This window comes from Patiria miniata, unplaced genomic scaffold (assembly GCF_015706575.1).
Source record: "Patiria miniata isolate m_02_andy unplaced genomic scaffold, ASM1570657v1 HiC_scaffold_20, whole genome shotgun sequence".
Lineage (NCBI taxonomy): Eukaryota > Metazoa > Echinodermata > Asteroidea > Valvatida > Asterinidae > Patiria > Patiria miniata.
In genome coordinates, this window is record NW_024037059.1 from 17,992,772 (window position 1) to 18,016,725 (window position 23,954).

A 23,954-nucleotide genomic window follows, 5' to 3' on the forward strand; every position below is an offset into this window, starting at 1 on the left:
TGGCTAATGATGTTATAATATGGTTATAGAGTGTATATCAGATGAGAGTGAGAAAGAGGGAGAATTTGAAGTAACAGAAGGCCAAGAACGAGCGATCAAGGATGACTTAACAGGGACCCGGAGTATAATGCGTCATTATGACGATCATTTGCGTGGGGCTGAATTGGACAATTTACGGCATTCGGCTGGTGATGGCGATTAAGTTATTCCGAAGTCAAACCCCAAAAAATACCGCTTTGAAAAGAAAGAAAGAAACAAACAACCAGATGTTTAGGATAAGCTGTCAGTTGAAAGGGGAATGTATTTGAATCGTATCTGATGACTAACCAATTGCAGCTGGGGCATATTTAGAGATAAAACTTTGGAAACAAATCCAAGTTGAAATCGGAATACATTCTAAAAATAGTTCCATTTTTGTATTCGATAGGGTACGAAATAACAGATTACAGCAAAACCTTTTTCATTCTCAAATGAAGAAGCACAGTTGTAAAGGTTTTTAGAGCAACTAATTACTCGGATTTTTTTTAAAACGTTTTACTGTTCTGCGTGCAGCTGCACGTAACAGGTTTTTTTCCACAAAACATTAGTTTAAAATAAACACAGTAAAAAATAATAAATCATTCAGTACATGTTCAAACACAATACAAAACACTGCAAACAAAAAAGACAAAAATGAACCTAAACACGATGACAAAGTGAACCTTATTTGGCTTTCGTTTATTATCGCTTGGATATAATGATGAAGTTATTTTTAGTCAGTAAACATAATTATGCAGTAACTAAGCTTCTAAAGTCGTTTATGCTTTAGCTGATCGCAATCAAATTAAAAAAAAACCCCGGCAAAACAATGAAAGCGCTTTTGTGGACAAGGAAAATACAGTATAAAATAACAATGTTACAAAAATGAACACATTAGCATTGGAAACGCATTAATTTCACATCTGGCATTGGGATTTGAAACTTAAAATTGATGTTAACTTGGAAGTGTGCGTTGGTCAACAATTCGACTGGTGTCGAATTGTATAACAAAACCGATACAAATCGATGGATAAAAACACACTAAACATTCACAATATCACGTATTATCGATGATTATAATGACATTATTAGTCCTGGGTGCACCAAATTTATATGAGGTAAGGCTAAGAATACAGCCGAAGCCCAACATTATTTCTGCGAGTACTTTAGTAACTTCCTATTTTGGTCAAATCGTGGTTTTTTTTGCCTTATATGCTAATAATTATGTTGAACTGAACTACCAAGCCGTTGTTGGCAAACTGTGTAAGATAGCACAAAAGACAACGTCTTTAACTCAACGACCCGAACCAGTCGGTTATAAAGGTTGAAACGACACAACTGTTTTACATGAATTATAAATCTTATCAATGAATTATTCATAGACGCCAAATCGCAGCCGCATGCGCAGAAGAAAATAAGGACACTTGATGATGGACTGCGCATGGATATGGAAGCAATCACGCTGAATACTTATATGCTGATGACATGCACTCCACACGACTACGGTGGGATCTGTGGTTAATTTATGCTAATTTATGTAAATAATTATCTTCTTTTATGTACAAGTAAAATTTGTGCACTATTTCAATCTACATGTAATTAACTCGAAAAACACAATGTTAAGTTTACAGTCTCGCTAATACACCGATGAATTACTTGAAACTGCATCCCGTACAACTAATTTAATCCATCTGAGTCGGAAGAGGGCGCCCTATCGCAAAAATATCTGTTCGAGTATCAGTAAATGTGACCAAGGCTTCAAGTCTGGATAGCTATTTATATGGGTCCTGGCCACAATATGATCCAACTTGACGCAAGGACAAAAACACAAATAATTCAACACACTTGAAAGACTCAATGGCTCATTAGATAATTCTGATAGATCATGAATAAGAATCCCGGGTTATTTTCCAACTTTCTTAACTCCCGAACTTTTTTTTTCATGACACAAATTCTCTGAAGTCCTAGATCTTTAAACATACATCTAATGGGAAAAATCTATCCCCCCCCCCCAAATTTGAAGAGATTAAGGCTTAATGCAATCTTCCCGGGAAATACAATGCTCTGCGTATGTGTTAGCAAATGTTTAAGACATAGGCCTCTATTTCTAATCCTGAATCTGAGCTACAACCTAAACCTATTTACATGTATAAATATATCGCCATTTATTGAAGCACCATGGAATCGCAATGAATCTAATAAAAAAGAATTAAAAACAAAACAAAGTTTGACCATAACGCCCTCTGTTGACAACACATGGATAGGTTGTCAGGTGTATGTGTTCTTTTGAGCAAATCCACCTGAACACTATTAAATTCATATGGAGCTGAAGCTGTTAATAGTCCATATAAATAGCGCCCTCTTTTGATACAGATTTGCCAGTTCTGAATACTTGTAAAAAAAAAGGACAGTATTTCAAACATGCATCTGTTATAATTCAAAGCTCTGTTGTCTCTTAGACACTGAAGAAAACTTGGATACTGTTGAGTGATTGTTAAATGATGTTCCTTACACCTGCACATATACCATGTACATGTACATTCCTTTTTTCTATGACAGAAATCCAAATCTGGCATTGAAGACTATGGCTATGGCTACGGCAGTAGATAAAGGGCAAAAACTGTAGCCACAGCCTGTGAATTCCTAAATCCAGACGTGGCTAGTTTATATCGCACAGAAAGCAAATGGATGAATCTCTGCAAAGTACATTTTGGAATTTATTGCTGTTCAAGGACGACGGATTTTTAGAAGAAAAAAAAAATCAGCTGAAGGTGTTTTTGTTGAGTTGGAAAATGGCAGCTAACTATGAATCCTGAGTTGATTGGCATTTAGTAAAAATAGACTGTGTGTGATACAGGTAGCGGAGAATAGTGCTGCACGTTCGATAATCTACACACAGCTAGTGTACACAGGGTCTAAAATAAAGATAGCAGGAAGTAGTAAGTAGGGGTTCGTCACAACTGTGGTTTGGTAAAGTGACCAGAACACCTCACTTGTAAAAAGAAAGTCTATGGTTCAGGTCCTGCCTGCCATACGTTCCCTGCAATGTTTGTATACTGTGTTACAGAGCTGCGAAGTATTTGACGCCATCCCACAGTGACTAATCTATGGCTGTGCCTGAAAGTTGTGGCTGCGGCTGGAAATAACACGTGCGCCTATGGAAGCCACTGGCTTGTGGCTACAACCACTTTCCATCGATGTGTGTGTTAGTCCCAGCCGCAGCCAGTTGAGTTGAACACGGCCATTTTGTAAGCAGGTGCCTGCTTATCGCAGCCAGCATGATAATGGACCTAACTAAGCTCGCTCTTTACGCTACGCAAGTCATTATGTACACAGAGCCTGTGGCTCCTTTAGCACGTAGTTCGCAATCTGGAATAAATAAATTTAATGAAAGCACACTTTATTAATAGGAAGGTCCCACTTGTCAACCAGTGGGCCAGATGTCAAGGTCTTCCGAGGAGCGCCCGTCTAGCCGATCCCACGTCTCCACAATGTTCCAAATTGGGACAAATTAGTGTGGCCTGAAGCTGTTTCCTAGATCTTGCATCAGTAAATGTTTGAGGTCCTGCATGTCCTCATAAACCTCTGAGAAGCTATATGTCAAAGACTTTCTCACTCTCTGTCCAAGCATGGATCTATCCGATACTTCCGAATGTCCCCAAAGCAGTGCCAGCTGCTTCTATCAGTCTTGTGGTGCACATGACTATGCAATCTCAGTAGGTCCTACCCAGATCTGGTCCGACCTGAGAATATTTGTGGGTCCGGAGATCATGGCAAGACGTTGGTAAATTGCCGAGGGTATCATCAAGCATCATCAGGTACTTGAATGGCCTCACTTCTCAGTGCCTGTTTCCGTGGGCACTGGGTAGAATTAACTGGATGCCAAAGACCTTAACGGCGTCTGGAAGACTTCACTTCAACTGGATCCAATTGATCAGAGCATGTTGATTGAGGACTCAAACCTTAACCATGAATGCACAGGTCCTCACTCCTCCACACTCATTCAGAAGGGCTCTTGGCAAGACACTGCTTGGAAGCAGCAAAGACTCTCCCTATGTTCAGTAGGCTACAAACCACTTGGACCCCACTAGATGGCAGGACCATAACACCTGCTAAGACGTTGGATCGAGGAACGTTAGTGGGGACGTCAAGCCTTGCCATGACTCTACACGTCCTCACTTGTCACCACTAGTTCTAATGAGCTCCAGCCAGCATTGTGAAAAGACTTCCACAGCATATGGCAAATTACAATCCAAACGGATCCCGCAAGCAGGACCTGCGTTGGATTTTGATACCGGGAATGTTACCGAGGACGGCATGCTCGGTAATGATCATACATGTCCTCAGTTGTTCTGATTTGTCCTCAACAGTTTCAGAAACGCCATCCAATCAGATCCCACAAGATAAGGCAGGCAGGACCCAGGGCCTGGGTTAGACGTTGGTACAGGGAATGTTATTGAGGACTGCCAGCCCAGCCACAGCCCTACACGTCCCCATAGGCCCCTGGCTGTGCCACTCGCCGAGTTGCGTGTCAAAGACTTCCACGGTGTTCAGGTATTGGACTCCGTCATGGCCTCCCACGGCATACATGAGGTCACCGACTACCACGCATCCATGACCTGACCGGCACTGAGCCATTGGGGCTAGGAACGTCCACCTGAACAAAAATAAAGATACAATGATTGTGACTGGAAAATTTTCAAAACCTGCGCTTTTCCAAATATTGGTGTTTTCTCGACTTGTTCTTTGAAATTGGCCGGATGTCACCCCATTTTAAAACCCAAACTAGTTGAATAAGCAAATCTTACTTTTGCATTTTTGATTTCCAAAATACATATTTGGCCGTGAACACTTTAAAATTCTAAAGTCAACCTAACAATTGTTATAAAGGGGACCAAGCTATATTTGATATTTACTATCCAATCATACAAAGCATTTACGGTATCAAAAGTCACTGATAAACAAGATAATTGTCTAGACTTACTGTGAAGTCTATCACAAGTCAAATCACAAGTCAATTTTAAAGGAAGGCCTTTGTTACAATTTATTTGAAAAGCCTATAACTCTATTCGAGATCGAAGGACTTGTGAGGACAAGTCAGAACTAATATGTATGAGGAAGTGTGAGTACCTCTGGGGATTTGTGAGGATTTTCTTTACAACTGCCATTTCTTGGGTCTTACCTATCTTCCTCTGGGTAGTACCTCTCCAGCGTGTTCAGGTTGGACTGTCCGTCATAGCCTCCCATGGCATACAGCCTCCCTCCGAGAGCTGCCACTCCAACACCCCCTCTCCTGGAATGCATGCTGTCCACTGGAATCCACTACGGCAAGGGAACAGAGTTCAAGTGTTGGTTATTCTATTGTTATTTAAGGGGAGATTTAAGGGCTTCTGAGGATGGGCTGTTTTTGTTTGATGTCTTCACTAACCTGATTTAACCTGGGGTCGTACTTTTCCATGCTGTTTAGGTACGACGTGCCGTCGCTTCCCCCTACTGCGTATAAATAATCGCCCATGGCTGCCACGCCTATGTGCCTGCGTTTGGTCTCCAGACTACCTACTCTCCCTGTAAAAGACCAGAAAAATGTGTATTTAAGAACATAGGTGCTAATGTGGAATTTTAACAAGTAAGCACTTGACATTAATGAAATTTGAAATTATGCGAAAGAAGAATTACAATTTGTTTAATAAATAATGAAATAATTTTTTTTGTGTCCGTGAGCAAGCCACTTTACATTTATCTGCCCTTCTCTGCCTAAGAGCATACATTTGTGTCAATAATTACCAGGTGGTAGTATATGCTTAGTCATCAATGCTTTGAAAATATATTATTAAATATTTCATCTTTAATTCAAACACATTTCATTATTATCTTTTCCCGGAATTTTGCAAATTGTACGCACAAATAAATTCCTACACCATAGCAAGCAAAATGGGATACAGAGAAAATGAAACCTGCGATAAAAAAATACCCTGACTGTTTCTCTACTTACACCATCGGTTTGTTCGTGGGTCGTACGCTTCCACCGAGTCCAGCACGGTAGAGCCGTCATATCCCCCGACGGCGTACAGTTGCCTATCATGAGCGACGACAGAGTGGTAGCGTCGGATGTGGAGCATGGAGGCCATGCGATGCCAGCGTCGCGTGGCCGGGTCCAGACACTCCACAGTGTTCATGTATTGGCTTCCATCGTAGCCTCCTGTAAGAAAAGGGACGAGTGTTTGGGAGAAAAAAAAGAATTACAGGGAATGCTGGAGAGATTCGGAAAGGACAGTACTGCAGAGCCACACTGAAAATCTCGAGGCTTGGCAAAAGAATGCGAGTTCAAAATCCGTCACTGGCTCCGAAACAGAATATAAATAAACTATTTTTTTTTATTGAATCATTCATGACTTGAGTCAGTTCTTGGAAAACCTCAGTGGCTTTCAGATTTTGACAAGGCACTCTCCAGAATCCAACCGAATCCAACAGAAGTCAACAACAGCAAAGTACGTTTCCTCCAAAAGCCAATATAATCCAACAGTTGGTCGGAGAAAGTATTTTAACAACTTCAACTGAAACTAGCCACTGTCGGACTCAGCAGAGGAAACATTCAGCTAAACTCTATTTGCACTGTGGGTAGATAACCAGACCAAATCCTCCAAAATCCACCATTTTGCGGGAATCTAAAGACACGTCCTTTGTACTTCTGGTTATATGTGTTAATTAATACGTTAAGTTAAAAGTCTCCACCTTTCTCAGTCCTGCGAAATCCTCCAAACCTCCGGGTGGAATTTGAAGGATCTGCAAGGCACAAGGTAAAAGGAGCCCAATGTTTATGTTTCTCCACCCACCTACGGCATACAGCTTGCCCTCCAGTACAGCCACGCCCACCCCACTCCGTGGTGAGTTCATGCTAGCCTCAATGCTGACTCGGCCGTTACTCAGGTTGTAGCGCTCAACGCTACTCAGTGAATGACCAGTGCTATCCATTCCTCCAATGCAATAGATAGAACCTGCAAATCACAAGGAAATATTGCCGTGTCAGTATAAAAACTTTGGTGCAATTTGGGTAAATGTTGAGGGTAGTGTTACTGTGTTACAATTCCTGTCATTATGTAATAAGCTTGAGGATGAGACATACTCGCTTAAGGGAACTTTTTTTTTATTGATTTCTGATTTCAATTCAAACCTAGATAAAGTTCAATGCAATGTTACATGTGAACTGCCAAAACTAAAGTTGTGCTAGTTGTGATGAGTATGTACACTTGAGACTGAAGGCCAGTTCATAAGTGTTAAAGCGAAGATGAATGTGATTGCAAATTTGTGATGTGAAGTCAAGTTTCGGCGCTGTGCATTCACAGAAATTAAATACGTTTCAACTATGGCAAATATTGAACCAGCCTTCGATTTAATTGTATGGAAAACATACAACAAATTCATTAAAAGACAAGCAGCGAAAAATTTGCCATAGGGTTACATTGTATGCTTACATTATGTACAATTGTACATGTATGTGCATGTACAACTTGAGTTCCAACATGACATGAACAAATGTGCATAAAACTACTTATTGTTAAGTATTTCTATATTAAGCTGATAAAGCTAATAGATACCAAAGCGGGAAAAACAAGATTTATGACGTTAGTTAGGGACACTGAGATCGAAACCGATTGTAACGTGGCGCACAAGTTTTGCTGAACAATGTCCATCCGATACAATGGTTGCCATGACAACCCCGTCTCTCTGTGTTTGTTCGGACGGCAAAAAACGACACGAGCCGATTGCGACTCCCTCGGGCCAAATAAACAGTGAGAGAAAAGTACTTGTGCCGTCCCAGCTGATGAGGTAAACGAACTGAGTAAACAACATGACAATTGCCTACCAGGATGTGTTTTGTGAAAAACAAGCTTTTGACTTTCTTTGATAAAAAAAATCATGGCTATATATAGAGTTTTGAAGATTTATGCACAGAATATAATTTTTGTTTCTTTCAAACGTGGACTCTTTGTACTTTGCAGACAGAAACTGATATTAACCATTTGTAAACTCAAAAAGTTCCATTCGTGGGGATGAGTGCAATTCAGCGAGTTTCAGGAGGCGACACGGGGAATGAATAGGGACAACCAAAAAAGGTCATTATCAAGTCAAGGGCGGATCCAGAATCAAAGTTTCGGTTAGAGTACTTTCTTTTCAAAAAAGAGAAAGGCTTAAATATAGTAGTGTGCGCTATTTCCACATTGTGATATTAAAACTAAAAGGTACGGTATGTGCAGCTGATGGCTTCAAGGTAGATCTGCAACATTTTAATTTATTTCCTGAAAATATAAGGCAAAAAAGGTGTCTGGATTTTTTTATTCTACATCTTTAGACATTAATTAAAAAGATACTTGTTTAAAGTCATTCTTAACGATACTTGAATGGCAAGTTCCAAAGATCATTGCGTTGTTTCAAATTTATAGAATGACCCACTTATAAAAATTAGTTTGTTCACTGTCTTATTTTACAGTTTGGTTGTAGCCAACATTCAAGTCTTATATACAGGATATGAGTAGAACTCAGCCATGACAACTGGACCATGGCCCTATCTAAAGCCAGACCAACAGGACCTAACCCTGGACCCTAACCACAAGACCCTGCCCCTCCCCGCGGCAACCACTCACCCACTGTAGATCTCCGCGGTTTAATCCTCTCTTGCTGCATCCGCGTCCGTCGGTCCGGCAACATGTGGTAGTTCTTGGCCTCGTCCAGCAGATCCCTGCACTTGATGTCCTGCTTGATCAGTTCCTCCGCTTCCACCGTGTCCACCAAGAATCGCGGGGATAAGAGCGGCATGCGGATGGAGCGCAGTAGCTCTGCGATCTCCCCGCGCCGCGCCTCCTTGTCGTGGTAGACCCAGCGCATGATGGCTTTGTAGACCTCTTCCTCGCTCCGGACGTTCAGGTCCTCGCATTGGAGCAACTCAGCCAGCTGGGGTTTGGGGAGTTGAAGGAATTCCTCCTCGTTGGCGACTTCGGTGAAGTGACGCTCGGCAAATTTGCCCGAGGCTTCCACTAGGTCCGTGCAGGTGTGGGCGTCGGCGAAGTTGCGGATCCCTGAAATTAGTGGCCACATCAAAGAATAAGTTTTTGGGCTATGAATTCAAATTCCTGAAATTAGACGGGCCCTTACACAATGAGATCAACAAACCACACAGAAACTGATTCATTATTCCAAAGTTGTAGTACAATTTCAATCAAAGTTTTAATTTTACATTAGAACTGTGATGAAATGCCTTAAGAATAAGGGAATTTGTTGCAGTAAAAATCTTTTGGTCATACTATCTAGTACAGTTCGTCGGGTGCACCACGAATTGATGGATCGTCACTGGACTTTGTGCACATGATATCTCACTTCGTAGTGCAACCAATGAGTTGTTAGACTGACCATGGGTCAACAACGTGAAAGAATAAAATTTTTTTTAAAGAGTTACTTCATCCTGTGGAACTGAAATAAGAATACAATAAAAGACACTAACATGCACTTTAAGAGAATCATAATTTGATTTGATTGGAAAAAAAATTAAATGCCTTTTACTCAAAAATGGATTTTCCCTTCACAAATCAAACATTTAAATTCATATCTTCCTAACATAATATTTCTTCACACAAGATCATGCTTCTCTGTGATTTAAAACAGCAGTTATCTATAAAAGCTGCGTGGCGTTCACCTGCAATTTGTTGAAATACTGTAGGTATTTGTTAACGGACACCTCCACACATTTTTACATCGATCGTTAGATCTCATTTTCTATTAGTAAACATAAGAGGTTTGCTTAAAATTCCCACAAGTAATCGATATTTGCCCAAGGTGGACTCTGCATATCCTTAAAACAAAGACGTGAAATACATGTGAAGTGCTGACATAGACTGGCATACCAATCCTCACCTAGGCAGTTAGCAGGGTGCAGTTGTCTCTTGAGGAACTCAGAGCACGCCTTCTGTACGTCGGTGAGCTGCAGCATGGCGGCCGTGTCCAGGAGGGACTGAACCGTGTCTATGTGGATCTCCAAGATCCCTAGGGAGGAATAAAGATGAAGCGAGGGTAAGAATGGATGAGACGAGCAGGAGGACGGAGGAGGAAATGCGAGACGGGGAAAGATGATTGAAAAAATGTTTGGGATGAGGATGGGAAATAAGAAGCAGATGTAAAAAAAAATGTGATGATGATTACGATGAGGATCATAATGAGTAACGGTACATACACTAGGGATGTAGCATGATTATTAGCATGAAGATAGTGATGACAAAGACGGCGATGAGCAAGCAGATCCTTCCCTATCCTGCAAATATTTCCACATTCTAACAGACTTTTCCCAAAATAAATCTATATAAAATGAACGAAATTCTTTACAGAACATGAGCAACATGAAATAATAGTGATAATTATAATTACGGGAAATGGTGTCTTGGGCCAAAAAAAAAAAGTCTCCGGTTTCTGGTATGCGCGCGTGTCGCCGTAGCCATGCGCGTCGGCAAAATGAACAAGTTTTTTTTTTCAATGAAAGATGATGTCTCAAAACCGCCTAACTCACTGGTTTGACTGGAATCCTGCTGCTGCACAATTTTAACATGTTTTTAGATTGGGTTATGGTCGAGAATAAGCTTTATGTGGCCTCTCTGGACTCCCATATATTTGCACTAAGTTTAGTCGGGCACCATTTGCAGTCATCAGCCTGCATTTGAAGCAAAAAAAATCAGGTAAAAAAAAAAAAAAAGCCGCGTCGCCGCACCACTTTTTTGGCAAGCTCCATACCAGAAACCGGAGACTTTTTTTTTTGGCCTTAGGGGGACATTCCCATAGGTTTGTGCACAAGTTTTTTTTTTCAACTTTAATGATCCCTAACCACAATTGTCCCTATCCTACCCCGCACATTTTGGTACATTTATGCTTTGGACAACAAGCAATTGATCTAGCCTATTTTTTCTCTAATATAATATTTCCTCTAAATAGCTGTTGTGACACGAGGGAGACATTGAAATGTCTCCCTCGTGTCTGGTGTCTCCCCAAGTTAAAACTTATGACGAAAAAATGTCTCAAGGGTACATTAATATGAATTCTTGTATTGTTAATCAATTGTTGCTTATTACATTCATATATTTCTCCCAATTAAAAAACAAAACAAAAACAACAAGCAAAAAAAACAAAAAACAAAAAACAGAAAAGGAGTTCTTGTCTGTACCGCAAGCGTTGATAAAATCACAACCAAAAATACAATCTAGTATTAAAGGGAAAATACAACATTTGCAAACATCAAAAAATAAAACTACCAAATCATTTTGAAATACCTTGCTAGACTGTTAGTGAATGACAGTGTAAAGCATCCTGTAAAATCATGGCACCTGGTATACTGTCATTTTCAAGAAAAGTGGTATTTTTGTATCAAATTGTCGGCCGACCAGCGTTGGAAAAAAATTGGCTTTTTTTCAAATACTGGCCCCAATTGACCATCGCACTTGTTTGCAATCGATTACACACCTATGAACGGGTACAAGCCAGCTAGACTGGTTCCCTGACCTTACAATTCCCCAATGTATGTAAACTGCTCTGTTTCTTCTTATATGGAGTCAGGGAACCAGACTACAGGAAAATGATTGTTTTTCTTGGTTTTTATAGCATTTTCGAACCCAAAACCTCAAAAAAGTCAGTGTAACTATATTTGCTATATATTTCCAACCCCCCAATTCCATCCATTTCTGAAAATTACAGCAAAAGCAAATGATGTGTATTCCCTTTAAAATGGAAGCCCAAAATAAGCAAACTATGTCATGGAGGGACAATCCTGCTGAGCGGGATAGTGACCCTTTCCATGCTCAGTCACTTGGCTGCACATGAAGAACCCTTCATTGATGAAGACATTCGACAAGCGTGAAGGCTTCACGCCTGATGGGTCCCTATACACTGGCTGTACACTGCCAAGCGTTTGCATGCATATTAATGGTTTCATTAAAAAACGTCCCCAAGAATTATGTTGTTTATTGGAGGTTTCTCTTGGGCCTGAAACTATGGCACCCTCTGTTATTTTTGTGTTAACAATTAGCAAAATCAGTCATTTTTTGGTTGTGCCAAATATCAAAATATGAATATTCATTTGTACCAAATGTACATGTATGAATGCTGTAAATTTACATCAAATACTTGGAAAGGAAATAGGGAGAGATCAAACGAGAAAAATGACCTTTTAATAACAAACTTGTCTTTTCTCATTTTCTATTTGGGGATCTGAATCATAGGTTTCTATGGCGATAGTGTGAAGCTTTCTGTACCTTTGTTCACATATCCAAGTATTCGATGAAAACAGAAATATTGGAATCATTGTCAAAAATGAAAATCCAGTGAAGTTCAATTTTTTATCTCTGTACAGCCCAAAACCATCTCCACAGCGCTGCATGGTTTTATTCACCAGGGATTAAATACAATGTATAACAATGTATGTAATATTGTAATACAATGACATAACATTTTAATACAATGTAACATTTCTACCTGTGTATGCATACTCCACAAGCAGCTCCACTGATCTGGGATCCACCTGTTTCATGACCACCTCTGATTGGCTAGCCTCCAACATATCCCCGGTGAACATGGCGTAGAAGTACGGGCTGAACGCGGCCAGCACGACCCGGTGACCCAGTATCTCCTGCCCCGCGACGCGCAAGCGGATGTCGCAGAGCTTGCGCGACTGGCGCAAGTCATGCATCAGCCGCAGCGCCTGGCTGCTGTAGTGCTCGTTGGCGCGGTGGAGGGTGAAGTCCGCGTTGCAGCCGACGTCTAACTCGTCGAAGTCCATCATCATGGCAAGTTTTCAGAGTTTGAAAAGATACTCTGTCAGAGTTTGAAAAGATACGTCACCTGCGACTAGGATTCAGAAACATTACGATTTTTGTCCATGAATACGCCCAAGACTTTCAAAGATACATCTGGTTCAGAAACATGACGAAGGGATGTCTATCACATTTGGCAGTGGTGTTTCTTCATTGAATCCCCTTTCTTCACTTGACATACTCAGGACATCAATTTTGAAGTCTTGTGTAACAGTAACCACTCCTGATGATGTATTGCTTTCGATCCGAGTTTGGACGAGCAGTCATAACGATTGACGACCTCCTCGTTCAACTCATCCCAAGATACGTGAGCAGTCTCCTCTTACACTGGCGTCCAGATGTGACGATGTACAATTGTACATTGCTCCCAGTCACGGCAATCTTTGCCCTGATGTTGGGCTGTGCAGTGCATCACGCCACAATCTGCGAGTGAACAAAATAAACAGTCATGAAAACAACAGGACCGTGAATGCAAAATAAGTCCATTCTTTCTCAATGTAAACACGCTTGATCGAGGACCAGCATAAAAGTGTAGCCTTTCCAGGGTTTCAGGGGAGTGAAATGAAATCTATTAGTGATGAATGCTGATGCTCATCTTATATGATTGATTGTTATATCCGTCTGCTAGGCCCAGCGTCTGCTATCACAAGCACAGATTCTCTTGATGATTACATAAACATGTCAGAAATTCATCATCATAACATCACTGATGAGATTAAAGCCAAGGATCATTAAGCGAAGAATTTCTGATCTGAATGCCACATTTTTGTTGTGGCTGACTCATTAAGGCATTAACATTACATGAACCAACTTTATTAATAAGAGGGGTAATCACTTGAATTCTTAGTGAAAAAAAAAGGAAATAAATATGTCATGGATACTTGTATTTATTACAGTAAAGTACTAAACAGCAAAAAAATCCTCACTTTTTATTTAAAATCTGCATTGGGAGATATCAGGTCTTGCCCTTCGCCAACGTATTTTATGAACAATGTATACTCATAGTCTGAGGGCATGGGAGAAACAATTCACACGCTTACTCAAGTGGGACTCGAACCCACGACCTAAAAAACCCTGGATAAATTACATGAAAGAAATGGTCAGCAAAAGCAAAATTTCAAGCTGAAATGATTTTCAGCTTATATTTGCTTTTTTTCTTAACACTTAAACAATTTAAAGACATCTTCATGAAGTTCGGGCCGAAATTGTTATTGTTTTTTTACCATGAATCAATACGTGTATCTGAACTCTCTCACACTTTGTGCACAGACATACATGTACATGAGACATGTACACACATGTACAAGCTAGACATCATGTGTTTGTTTGTTTAGTCATAGTTTGCACACAATTTACACTACGTACATACACATAAATCTGCATACAAGCATGCGTCATGCATCATGCATACAAGCCTGTATACATTCATTTAAAAATACGCCTATTACAAGCGCGTACGTGTTCAGATTTGTCGAATGACGGATGTTCATTACACAGTCACTATTATGACACTACCCATCCCATACTGAACATGCCACGGCATGTCTCTGTTTTAATTAATGAATCCTAGGACGACGCATCACACAGGTTCATTTGCCGCTGGCATTCTTGCCGATCGTTATCCCTGATAATATACCTGTTTAGAGCTTCGGCATATATGCACGGCATAATATCGTAGGAAACTTCTACATGCTTGAATAAAAATGTTGGCTAGCGGAATGAAAACCCTTGCTTTCGGTGATATTTTTAAATTTCTTTACTACCGACAATGGAATTTCTCCTCTGGAGTAAAAAACAATTTCTTATAAATCTATCCCTGGGACTGTTCCTACATGTAGAACATTTGGCAATTGTTTAGAGTAGGGCCCAGTTTCCTATAAAATAAGGGGAAAAAAACCCCCACTTTTAGGTTATTGGGCTTGCCAATTTATTTAGCGACATTACAAACCAGCTGGTATGCCTTAGGATAGAGGGCAGGTTTTTAATTTTTGAGGGAAGTTTTGGGGTAAAGCAACGATGCAAACGACAAAGAGCAACACGAAAATACAAATGGCAATCCCCGCAATGTACCATGAACACGGAAAACCACATTGATTCCCATGGCACCAACCGTACAACGCATGAGACAATCTCATTTTCTACCGCAAGAAAACGTTCAAAATTACTAAAAATGATGTCATTAGAAATAAGAGAAGTCTGCTTTAGGTTGCAATGATAAAAAAACACCTTTCACTCTGATTTGATCAAAACTAAAGAGGGGCCCTACAATATAAAGCCCGCGTATCTGCTTCTGAAATATTGGGAAGAGACTTGTAAACAAGAAAACCCATCACATAGTGAAAACTCTCTTATCCAAGTTTTTATACAACATCAAACTTAAAACGAGCACTTTCCAGTGCTGGTTTTTGTACTTCATTTCGACAACCACCACCTAATTTTTAATAAATTAATGAAGCTTCTTATAATGGCTCTCATGCAAAAACACCAGATTTACATTATTTTCAAAAAAGAAAAAAAATCACCATGTGAAGGGTTCTCATAGAAATCCCATCACGATTTGTTAATGCCATTAAAATAACTGGCACTGGTAATAAAATATCTTTCCATAAACAGACAGACCCCCAAACCCAAAGTATTCCAAAAACCCATTACCGCTTCCCTCAAGAATTTTGAGGATGGCACTCATGATTCCAAGCCACAAGTTTGTCGCATCTTGCAACTCAGATTTTTTTCTTCTGCTTCCCCACCCCCAAGCCTGTCTTCGTCCGGCCTTGGCCTACCATGAACCTGGCTGTCTAGTTAACCTATCCCTGGGATGGAGACTACATGTATTTTAAGCACATGGTGCTGGGTCAAGCAGTGAGATGATTTTGTTGTTGCTGTCAATTATAGGCAGCCCAGACAAGGAGCAAGTTGGAAATGCTCTGTTAATTCTGGGATAGGACTTAAAGGGAATTTAAAACATTTGCAACCATCAAAAAACAAATCTATTAAATTATAACAAAATACATGTACCTTACTTGACTGTAAGTGCATAATAGTTTCAAGCATCCTGCAAAATTATGGTACCTGTGTCAGTGGTGTACAAGGAGTGATTGGGGCGCAATTGCAGAATACCCCGCCACTCACCTATCCCACCTCGTATCCGGATACGCGGATACGGAGTCACGCTTGGATGCTCAATTCAACCAAAATCACATGCATGCGCGTCCGCTAAAGTCCACCCCGTATCCCCGTATCCACTTCCCGGCACCTACTTTCAACTCACGTTGTCTCTGCCTTCGGTATTTTCCAACATGGATATGGATGCCTCGTTCTCAAAAATATTTTGCTCCGCTAAAAATAAAGTCCACCCCGTATCCCTGTATCCGCGTATCCACTTCCTGGCACCTACTCTGGACTTAGATTTATTTAACCCCTGCTCCCCATTCAATTCACGTTATCCCTGCTAGCCGCATTTCTTATTACAGGGAAACAGCGCCCTCTTTAGACCCTCCAGCGCTCAACTCCACCCCGTATATTGTATCCGCGTATCCACTTCCCGACATCTACATGTACTTTGGACATTTCTGCAACATTTTCCGACTGCGTAGCCATTTATTTTTAGGGGGTAATTTTCGCGTGGCGGGGTATTCTGCAATTACTCCGTGATTGGAATCCATGTAACCATGGCAACAAGTATGGAAAGTAGATCCACTTGGAGGAAAAAAAAGACCTGTAGAAGAGTTTACAGACATTTCTAGGATTCAGCCTATGGCCTAACAATGGGCCTGGCAAAGTTCATTTGGTATCAATGCAGGTACAATCTGACATTAGATAGCCCATTACCCATGACCCAGCCCACACCCTGTGGTGACCAGATGGGTTTCGCTGGGTAATTAAAAACCAGTAATCTGTACAACATAGGACACAACCTTGAGCAGACTCATAGTTCTGACTATGGACAAGTTGCAGAAACTGACCGTATAAATTAAAAAGCATTTTTTCAAAAGCGAAATGAATGGAGCAAGTTAGTGTTAAATTGTTCAATTTTTGCAGGTTGGTTGACTTGGTTCAAAGAAAAATGTTATTTGCATCCGAGTGCTGTTCCATGAATTATTTTGGAAAACGAATGACCAGAACAAAACTATCCATAAGAATTAAGATGGAACAGGACTGTAGAACATGTTTCTTTTACTTGGTATTTTTTTAGAAATTTTTAAACAAGCCAACATATTTTTATTTATTATTAATTTTCAAGGGCGAGATCATGTAAGAACGATCATGGAGGTACATGTACTGATGTAGTAAAATCTATCCCTACCTCCATCATGTCCATGTAATGATCATGAACCACAAATTTACCTGCACAAAAACACACAGCATATGCTCACACATGTTCACAGAAAAAAGTAATAAGAACTTCATCAAATTCTCAAGAGTGCATAAACGTACCTTCAGCAAATATGCAAAATGCACAGGTATGTATAAGACTAACAAGTATCATGAACACTCACAGAAATTTCGATGTGCATGCTCCTATCCTCACTGCCTGTGTATTATGTTCAGATCATTCTCATCACAGGTCCCTGTGCACTCTACATTTCAGCTGGGTGAGTTCACCCCCAAATGGCCCACCCTGTGGTTAGGTCATGGACCCATACCCCCCCCCCCCCAATCCACAATACAAGCCCTTTGTATCCTGTGTCCTGAAAACACTTGGGGTTTGTGTTTAAGAATAGGGACAGGAAAAGAGGTGTCAATTGTGGTGTTGGCCTTTTAACTGGCCCTTATTGTTTGTATTGCCAAAGACTGCCTAATGCAGCAGTAGTAGGTGTGTAACAGCTTTGTGCTCTGGCATTCCGCGGGGGATTATGTTGCAGCCGACAATTTAAGTTTATGGTTTGTCCTTTTGGATTAGTCATCTGTTGGCTGTATTCCAAGAAAACTGTTGGGAAATTTCCCTTCTGTGACCATAGGAAAATTGGTAGAAATTGTCACAATTTGTAGCTCATTTTTATGGGATTGTAGGCCCAAGGAAAGATTGTTTAAATACCTTGATTTTTTTTTTGGAGAGTGACACTATGTATGGGTTTTATTTGAAAAAAAAAGGCATAATAGGTTTTTTTTGCAACGTCTTTGGAATTAAACTTCTCACCTCAGTGTGTTTACAAAAGAGAAACAAGAAAATAATACTCTTTTCACTTGCATAAAAAATATTACCAGGTATCATCAGCTTGTGATGACTTTTTCCCCTCCAATTTATGGAAAAACTTATCTTCAAAGACAGAAAAATCTGTTTAGAAATTCAAGGTTGACATCACTTCATCAGATGTTGCACATGTGATAATTGGATGTGATACCATGGTGAAACCAATTGTTTACACTGTTGTAGTGGCTTAAATAAATGAAGAAAGGGTATCCTAAATTGAAAACGCAGACATTTCGGTTCAAATTTCACTATTTAATTGAAAAATGGGATGAGCAGACTACAGTCCCGCGAAAAAAAAAAAAAATAGTCCAAATTTTTGAAAGCTGGGAAGTATACGAGAAATCAATTATTTGAACCTTCCCAATTAGTCTGAGTTTGATGCTGATTAGACACAAGATATTCAACAAACGGTTTCATTCTTTTGATAACAAAGCACTCATTCTGGCCAAATTCCCATGTGATGAGGCGTAAGTTACAATGTTCCTCCAGGATACAGACCTTGTGTGTTTATTTCCCAGGTGATATGACTCTTGTGTGGTTATGTGTGGGCCTATGGCTATTTGTAATTGAACAGCCAAGTGGCCAATAACATACCACACGAAACTAAATGTGCACAATAAAAGAAACAAGCACCACCTACTGGTAAAATCTCTACTCAAAGCATTGACTCAGAAGTTACAGCCGTTAACATAGAATTACATTCCGAGTTTACAAGCCTTGTGTGTCTTTTTCATTATAAATCTTTCTACTGAGTGTCAAATTGTTGTGCAATGACTAATTATTTGTTGGCCAACAATTTGTAATTTTTAGTGTCTTTCCTACAATGTACCTCCATCAGGGTTCTCCCCACGTACAAACGTGCGTATCGGAAGGAGAGGGGGGGGGGGGGAGGTCAGGATTAAATACCCAACCAACACATTTCTAGTTGCCAGTCAAGTAATGAATTTCAGGTCGGATGATTCACTGATGGACAAGCTAGTCCTTTTTCGACTCGGGTAAAAGCTCAAAAGCTGCGGACTTCTTACAATGCCTGGTCAGTGTGAATGCAGTGCGAATGCACTTTTTATTAATACAACCACGAAGCTCTTTGTTAAACCTCTCTCTGATGGGCTTTTGACACGAGAGATCTAAAAAAAATCTGGTCACTTTAATCTCGCACTTCCTGTAGATAAAAGACTGGTGAGGCAGATGTGGTAAAAATCAGTCCCAGGCTAAATTGGTTGGGGGGGGGGGAACAATATAATCAGCTCATTCAGGGATGTGGTTAAACAACAGAGAACAATGCTGAACAGAAGGGAATGGACAAAAGGCTTTTAAAAATGTTATTCAAGTATTTAAATATTTTATGTTTCGAATGCATTTAAAGGCACATAATTTCTGGTTTTTGAGCGTTTTCATTCATGTGTTAAGAAATTCAGCAATTATTTTTATAAACTTTTTCCATTTTGCAGGTTGATCTCCAAATAGATATTTCTTCTTTTTGTCTAATATTTACAATGTAGGATAAAAGCAAATATCAAAAGGTCTGTGAGGAAATAAATTTCCATGCAGCTTAGTGGTGTGCATTTACGGGTCACAAACTACGGGAACCGGGTACCCTACTGAGTTAAACCACGGTTACCCGGGTACCCGTAAAACTAGAAACCCAACCCCAAAATTCAAATCCTGGAAGTTGTCTGAATGGTTTACGGTGTAAACGGCAACTTCTGCGAGCCTTATCTGTAAAATGCACTTTAAAATGTGAAATCCATTTTGCTTTTCCATGTAGCCTGGTTTTCATATTGAAAAGTTCCCACAAATGACATCCAAACCTTTCTTTATAATTGTCTGAGAAGTTTACTAAGTAATTTGTAAAGTTGGTTACGGGTACCCGATCCCATAATCTGGAACCGATTCCTGACATCAACTGTCGGGTTCTCGGTTCCCACACACACCCCTAATGCTGAGCTGGATCTTTTGGATTTTAAAATGATCAAAGAACAAACCCATCTTGTGACTTTTGTAATTGATGTCTGTTCCAATTCAATTTGACAACATTGATTTGAAGCAGGATGCCTTATTGAAACACATCATCATAATAAAGTTTGGGAATTGGGTAACTTTATGACAAACAAATTTTTGTTAAGGGATTGAGTGTGGCGAATGTTCCACCAGGCAGCAAGTTTTCAAGCATACAGATTTCTTTGTTTCTGCTGTGGAGCTGTGAAGTTAATGATGATTCTCCATGCTTTCCTTATCAGGCCTTGTCCTTATATAAACAACCTAACAGCTGAAGGGAAATGGCACTTTAAAAAACCCTCAAAACTTAACAGGGCCATCATGGGCCAATGGGAAACAAAACAGAGGGCCAATTTATAACTGCTATCAGCATTAATAAAGTGGGGACAGGAAACAGAACATCCTAGCCCCACAACCCCAATGATTGCACCCGAAGGTCACATGTGTTATCATCAAAGGCCAACACTGTTTATTATTTACAATGCCGCCATTGTTGGACCACATAGGGCTGTGGCCATATAAAGTCATGCAGTCTTGCGATGTGTGTGGTACAAGACTATGCTGTGCCTGACTTCTGATTTGAGGGAAAGGGATGACTTTTAGGCTAAATGCTCATCAGTCACCAGATGGTTTTAACATTATTGGAGAGTGACCAAGCTTAGGAAAAGAAGGGCCAAGGTCAGACATTTTTAAAGTAAATGGCAGATCTATCCATTAGGAAGGAAAAGGATATCACAGTATATATTTAAATATCTGTAGACAATTTTTAAGGGGCAAAATAGACAATACAATTCCAATACTTAAGAAATTGGAATCATGCATTCAAATAAAGTATATTATAGACCAAATGAAACCTGGATTTCGTAACTGTACTTTTCCTGTGTGTACATGTATTTGGATTGACTTAAGAGGAAATAAAAAGTTCTACAAAAGCTCAAGTAAAATTTTAAACAGTCACTTTGAAGTAACAATTAACTTCACCGAAAAGGAATAAAAAAATACCAATTTTATTTGAATGCAATTCAAACATCTGAATGAAATTTTTCTGAAACTAAACTTCATGAACCTTTAAAGAAATTTCATCAGGATATGACATACCCCATACAATATACAGACCAAACATCCCATCATTTGCAGCCTTTCTAAAAATGGAATTTTAAATCAACATCACTGCTGGACCATTGCTTTTTAATATTCTGTCAGAATATAAACAATATTTTCGAAACATGTGTTAAAAAGTATTCAAATCTTTGTGAACAAATTCTCTTACCTCAACAAAAAGATGAGGTAAGAGGATTGGAAAATATTAAAATCAATTTGGTACATTTCCATTGAAATTTAGATTTCCTGTCTTTCTGGGCATCAAATAAAGTTCTCACAACTGAATACTAATATACTTCCCTTGTGATAAAGGAAAGGGTGTTTTAAAAGCCCCCAAATATAGATTTAAGCAAACCAGTTTTAAACATGAACATGTCTGATACATTTATCTGTAAAGAAATATAGAAAACAAGGCAGGGTAGGTGCGGGGTACGGGTGGCCTGGGGATAGAGGTATTCCCCAACCCCCAACCTTTTGAAAAAAAATTATTATGAGTACCCCTCCCCTAAACGTTATTGATCACTAGTTAAAACTAAAAGGATAGGCCTATTGTCTGCCCCTCCCCAACAACTGCTGACTTTGGCTCAATGTATGATACGTGTAATACCACTTACGGAAAGAATTAAATATCCTGATGCCACTCCTTTTGTTGTTTACAAAGTCTATGGAGAGTCGAGTGCATTTCCAAAATGGGAAATGTTTCTCAGTCATTTCAGCCCCTGATTCACACGTCTTTTCATCATTTTTCTCTTGCAATGACTGACCTTCATTGAGTGATTTGAGGCAATGATGAAAAAAGTAGCGTCAGGATGCAACATTCTTTCCCCACTTTAACCTAGACCCGTGAACTTGGCGTTGTAAACAGCGCCACACTTCATCGTCGTGTAAATACACTCAAAATTGTCACACGGCACGACATTTCACAATTATTATAACTAGTACTTGCATACAAAGCTTTCTGTAAATTCATGCGAGTGTAGGATCTTGCATTGCCAAGAAATTTGTCGGGAAAAAAACGACCTTGACACGACAACAAATGCATGAGCTGAACTTTTGATTTCTGAAGTCATGCACGGTATGCTGGTTCTCCGAGACATGAACGCGTGAAATGGTAGGAGCTGTCTGGGTCCGGTACCCGTACAATCTCGTGCGTCAAGTGTTTCTACACAAGGCGATAAGTTGGGTCCAAATTACTCAGACTACAAGTAACCTAGCCTGCATTTCAATGGCTGCTATGGGCAATCTTAACTTTAGGTTCATACAAAACTTTGGCAAAACGAATCAATGCAGACAGCTGGAACATAGAGCAAGGAACTTCTGTGTGTGGACACAAAGTGAACATTGGGAATCAGCAAAGTCAGACAAAAACAGATGTGGGCCGGTCCCAAAATATTTCATTTTCGGAAGAGAAGACGGATGTTTATACTCACTCAATATTTGAACTCTCTTACAGACATCAGATCTTGGCACAGTCATGAATGTCGCACAGTTACTGACCAGCAAAGAATGCACAAAGTGGGTACAAAATTGACAGATAAATGACAGGAAATGACTCACAAAACACACAAGGAAAACCCCACAATCTAATGGTCTCGTTTAGGGCGCCCTCAATATTTACAGAATAAATAATGGTCAAATGAGGGCGCTCGACTAAAATGTATTAATATGGGAATAAAATGAATGTCTACACACACCATTGTCGCATAGAATTTCGAAAAAAAATAAGCAGAAGCAATAGATGAAATAAATTAATATGAGCAAAGTCACATGCACTGGGTACTTTGAGGAGGAGAGTTGGAGACCCATACTTTCTCTGTAATTTATTTTACTTCCCAGCAGCACTCAGACTCTACATAAATTTTTGAAATGCAGTAAATTCTGTATGAATTGTTTTTTGAAAATTACCCCTTTTGCGGCCACATTTTAATCTTTATTTTAAAAGAGTCTACATACCATAATTACTTTTTAAAGGATACATTTACGACTTTTATTTTGTATTTCGTATAGCGCCACCACTAAAATCGATGCGAAAAGAAAAATTGTACTAGGGCGCCCTCTATACTGAAGTTAGTAACGCCACAAAATGGAATGGCGCCCTCTATTATATATAAAAAATATTACGATTGTTATTTTCTGGGCCTTTTGGTCGCTATTCTCCACGCTTTTTCGATTTTTCGCTATCAACAAACAGCAAGCAGTCCCCCAAGTTCGTAAAAACATTCAGATCTTGCCCTGATCTTGACCTTGCTGTGTCTACTGTGTCACAAAATCCATTTAGACGCAGGCTGACCTGGGGCACGCCCTCTACCGTCAGGAAAGACTCCGGAATCTTCATTTGACTGCCCGAGTGCCCAACAAGAAACTGGAAATGACCGAATGCTAAGCCGCTTAAATTGACGATAATGGAGCAACCAATTTGAGGTTAAAATAACATCATCACCATCCCGCGTAGCTTCAAAACAAACAAGTAGTGCGCGTGCACAGCCATACTGGATACAGTTTTTACCTCGCCATGTTTACATTCGCAGTTTCGGCCTTCAAGACCGCGGGCTGATCTGCACACTTTTTTTTCCTTCTCCGTATTGACATTGCAGTAATGCCGACCCGGTGTATAATCCAAGCAAACAACCCCGGGTAATGACTCTCTCGATCTCGAGAAAGGGTTATTATTTTATCCATGATAGAAATCTGCATAATTAATGAGTGAAGTGAAGCAGGTAGATTTAAGCACTAGATGTTATTTTCCGCAACGTTGTTTTCCTGCCTTTCTGGAACTGTACATCGTTTGGCTTACTCAGAGTTAA

At 39.9% G+C, this 23,954-nt stretch overlaps 1 protein-coding gene across 3 annotated transcripts; it reads right to left on the reverse strand.

Moving 5' to 3' along the window:
• Positions 1–700: 700 nt before the first annotated feature.
• Positions 701–22,751, reverse strand: LOC119727688 (kelch-like protein 5). Of its 3 annotated transcripts, none has more exons than XM_038199696.1 (9): positions 22,581–22,751; positions 12,523–13,283; positions 9,925–10,053; positions 8,661–9,092; positions 6,852–7,013; positions 6,011–6,217; positions 5,447–5,583; positions 5,201–5,340; positions 701–4,675 (listed from the first exon to the last, which is right to left on the reverse strand). In XM_038199696.1, exons 2-9 carry the CDS (start codon positions 12,830–12,832, stop codon positions 4,450–4,452), a joined length of 1,743 nt encoding a protein of 580 aa, XP_038055624.1. In that variant the 5' UTR covers positions 12,833–13,283; positions 22,581–22,751; the 3' UTR covers positions 701–4,449. The 3 variants fall into 3 exon arrangements, with proteins under 3 accessions (XP_038055624.1, XP_038055625.1, XP_038055626.1); XM_038199697.1 differs by lacking the exon at positions 22,581–22,751 and adding an exon at positions 17,357–17,472; XM_038199698.1 differs by lacking the exon at positions 22,581–22,751 and adding an exon at positions 17,295–17,313.
• Between the last annotated feature and the right edge of the window lie 1,203 nt (positions 22,752–23,954).